This window comes from Mus pahari, chromosome 5 (assembly GCF_900095145.1).
Source record: "Mus pahari chromosome 5, PAHARI_EIJ_v1.1, whole genome shotgun sequence".
Taxonomy (NCBI): domain Eukaryota; kingdom Metazoa; phylum Chordata; class Mammalia; order Rodentia; family Muridae; genus Mus; species Mus pahari.
The window spans coordinates 138,185,843-138,189,768 of NC_034594.1; the positions used below are offsets into that span (position 1 = coordinate 138,185,843).

At 44.7% G+C, this 3,926-nt stretch overlaps 1 protein-coding gene across 2 annotated transcripts in view; it reads left to right on the top strand.

Annotated features, from left to right (window-relative positions):
- Adcy10 (adenylate cyclase 10) overlaps positions 1 to 3,926 on the top strand; it is a 90,358-nt gene that overhangs the window by 55,813 nt on the left and 30,619 nt on the right. For both annotated transcript variants that reach the window (XM_021198155.2, XM_021198156.1), the window contains one exon: positions 1,142 to 1,416. In XM_021198155.2, coding sequence (XP_021053814.1) covers positions 1,142 to 1,416 — 275 coding nt within the window. The remainder of the gene's footprint in view (positions 1 to 1,141; positions 1,417 to 3,926) is intronic.

Below are 3,926 nucleotides of genomic sequence, written 5' to 3' on the forward strand. Positions count from 1 at the left end.
GCCAGAGCTACACAGAGAAACCCTGTCTCAAAAAAACAAAATAAATAAATAGATAGATAAATAAATAATAAAATAAAATAAAATCTTGCCAGGCAATGCTGGTCCAGGTCTTCAATCTCAGAACTTGGGAGGCAGAGGCAGGCAGATAACTGAGTTTGAGGCCAGCCTGGTCTACAGAGTTAGTTCCAGGACAGCCAGGGCTATACAGAGAAACCCTGTCTCAAAAAAACAAAATAAATAATAGATAGATAGATAGATAGATAGATAGATAGATAGATAGATAGATAGATAGATAGACAGACAGATAAACACATAGAGACGGAAGGCAGACAGACAGAAAGGCAGATAGACAGACAAATAAGTAAAATCTTAAGAAAATAAAATAATTCATATATATATACACATATATACACAAACATACATACATGTACACATAAATACATGTATATGCACACATCCAGCACAGTGGCACACACATGTTCCTAGAACCTGAGAAACCGAGATAGGAAGCATGTGGATTTACACTCTATTGCATGTCTCCAACACCTGGAGCTGTGCATGACCCTAATATATATAACTAAATACTTAACCAGTGGGTGAATAATTCAGATTAGTCGTAGCCTGTACACCAAAAGGATACAGAATCTATTTAAAGTGTAACCTATACCAGAGTTCAAACCAAAATAACATAAGCCTCCAAGTAGGGTGAGAGCCAGCTCTGTTTCCATCAGCAACTGTGCACACACTACCTAGCCCAGGATATTTGGTAATTCTATGTTGCGGAACAGGGTCAAAAGTGTGTAACCCCCAGGATTAAAGCCACCTCTGGCTTCAATGTTTTATGTTTTCTTCCTTCTTTCCTTTCTTCTTTCTTTCCTTCCTTTCCTCTTTCTTTCCTTCCTTCCTTCCCTTCCCCCCTTCCTCGCTTCCTCTTCTTAAAGTCACCCTTAGCTGGTCATGGTGGCACACATTTTGAATCCGAGTTCTCTGGAGACATGGCAAGTGTATCTCTGAGTTGGAGGCCTGGTTTATATAGTGCAAATCATAAAACTTAGTAAACACACACACACACACACACACACACACACACAAGACACAAGATCCTGAAGTCTTCTATAGTGTTTCTGTTTCCCTTTTCCAGACAGTGAGAGAAGAAAGGATTATTTTCATCATTGATGAGGCCCAGTTTGTGGATGGAGCCTCCTGGGCCTTCATAGAAAAGCTCATCCGGTCTATGCCCATCTTCATCGTTATGTCCCTGGCTCCTTTCTCTGAAGTTCCCTGTGCAGCTGCCAATGCCATAATGAAGAACCGGAACACCACCTACATCACACTTGGTACCATGCAGCCTCAGGAAATCCGAGACAAGGTCTGTGTTGACCTTAGTGTAAGCAGCATTCCCAGAGAGCTCGACTTGTGAGTAACCGCCCACTCGTCCCTGGTCTTGACACCTGCACTTAACCCCCAGCTCTGAGCTTAATCAGATAGATCCCTTAGGCTGTGTCATGAGTGCAAGTGTGTGTGTGTGTGTGTGTGTGTGTGTACGTGTGTGTGCGTACGTGTGTGTGTGTGTGTTTGTAGAAATATGTATAAACATGTGTGTTCATCCATATGTTCCTCTGGGTACATGTGGAGGCCAGAGATTAATGGTGGGTTTTGGAGCGAGGGTCTCTCACCAAACCTGGAGTTCATTGATTCAGTTAGCTTGTCCAGTGAGTCCCAGGAATCCTCTTGTCTCTGCCTCTCCACAGCTGGAATTGCAGATGTACAGCACCACACCCCACATGTCTGTGGGTGCCCCCACTTCTCTGTGGGTGCTGGGGATCTGAGCTCATGTCCTTGGACTTATGTGGTAAGCACTTTACCAACTGAGCCCTACCCTCAGCCCGGGCTGGCTGTACCTTGAAATGCTGATTTCAGTGCTTGCGCTGTCCCACCATTGAAGGGACCATACATGACACTTAGTAGAGTGTGGGTCTTTATTGTGGGTCACACCTCCTTAGTATGGGTCCCTGTTACACCTCTTCATGCATTGCATAGCTCATCTGCTGGGCCTGGGCCTACCTTCTGTGATGAGCAGTGGCCAAGAGCATGGTCACGTGTGTTTGGGAATGGACAGGAAAGAGAGGTTGGTAACGCTGTACAAAGCACACCTGCTACTCAGCAAGGTCTTACCTGGCTAGCAAGAGTGGAGTCTGGTGGCAGGGTTCTTACTCTGAGGCAGATGTTTGTCGTGCGATTGTCAGTCACTCTTCTACTGGGTCTTCACAGCAGCCCCCTTAACGACGAGACAGTGGCTCTTTAGCTGGTTGTTTACTGGCCACGTTGGTGTCTGTCATTCTGGGTTCCATTTTGCTTTGTTTTTCATTTCATTTTGTTTTAATTTGCTTGAAATACAATCTTGCTGTGCAGCCCTGTCTGGCCCGATGTTCCCTGAACCAGCTGGGTGACTTTAGCCTCATAGAAATCCTCCTGCTGTGGCTTCCTATGTACTGGGATTGCAGACACCTAACTCCAGGTCTTCTACTTAGGTTACCTGACTCCACGAAGAAAGACACATGAAACAAAGATTCATTTATTATAACTTGAACAATGTATTTCACACATATGCACATATGTGCACACACACACTGGGGGGGTGATTCTCATATATGATAATAGATATATGTGTATAACTAGAAATATTATGTCTACCTTTTTGTTTTGTTATGTTTGCTAGTGTATGTATGTGTGTATGTGCATGCATGTATGTGTGATGAGTGTATGTGGTGTATATGCACATGTGTATGCAGGCATGTGCAACCATACGTGTATGGAGGCCAGAAGTAGATGTCGGGTGCCCTGTTTTGTTATTCTCCACTTATCTTGAGGCAGGGTCTCTCACAGACCCTATAGCTAGGCTAGAAACTAACACCTACCCTGTCTGCATGTGTGCCCACCCCAAGCTCTTTACATAGGTTCTGGGACTTGGACTCCAGTCTTCATGCAGCATCATTGTTGCCTGCTGGTTATCCCTTTAGCCCATGTTTTGGGATCTTTTTGAGACAAGATCTACTATATGGTCCAGTCCACTCTGAACTTGAAATCTACCTTCCTTATCTCCCCAAGGGCTGAGGATACAAGTGTGTAGAATCATACTCAGTGCTCCCTCTCCCTCTTCCTCTCTCATATACAAAGCAAACACTTCTACTACTGATCAAAGTCCCCAGCCAAACTTCCCACTTGATCTACCAATCCTAAATTTTCTAGGAACCTATCACAAATGTATGACAAAAAAATCTTTAAAATGATACGCAAAGTTTTCCTTGAGGCCTAAGTTATATTAATAAAACCCTGGGAACAACTCAAAAACCTAAGGGGTTAAGTTCAGTAAAGTAGGGTGTCTCCATCCAAATGATTGTGACATAGTAACAAAGGGGAATGAGAAAGATCTACTGACATAGAGAGTTGACTAGGCTCCATTGTGAAATAAAAAACCAACCAACCAAACAAGAGGCATAACTTAGCAAGCATGGTGCCTTTCACCTAAAAAAAAAAGTCATCCATGGGCTAGAGAGAGCTCAGCTGTCAGGAGAGCTGGCTGCTCCTCCAGAGCCTGGGGATCCAAGAGAGAGAGAGAGGGAGAGAGAGAGAGAGAGAGAGAGAGAGAGAGAGAGAGAGAGAGAGGACAGAGACACAGAGAGACAGAGAGACAGAGAGACAGAGACAGAGGCAGAGACAGAGGAAAGAGAGGAAAGGGGGGGGGAGGGAGCCATGAATGTGGAAAGGAGTTTATCTGGTAAAGAGAAGAGAGAATAACAAGAGTCGCTGGGCGGGTGGTGGCGCAGGCCTTTAATCCCAGCACTTGGGAGGCAGAGGCAGGTGGATTTCTGAGTTCAAGGCCAGCCTGGTCTACAAAGTGAGTTCCAGGACAGCCAGGGCTATAC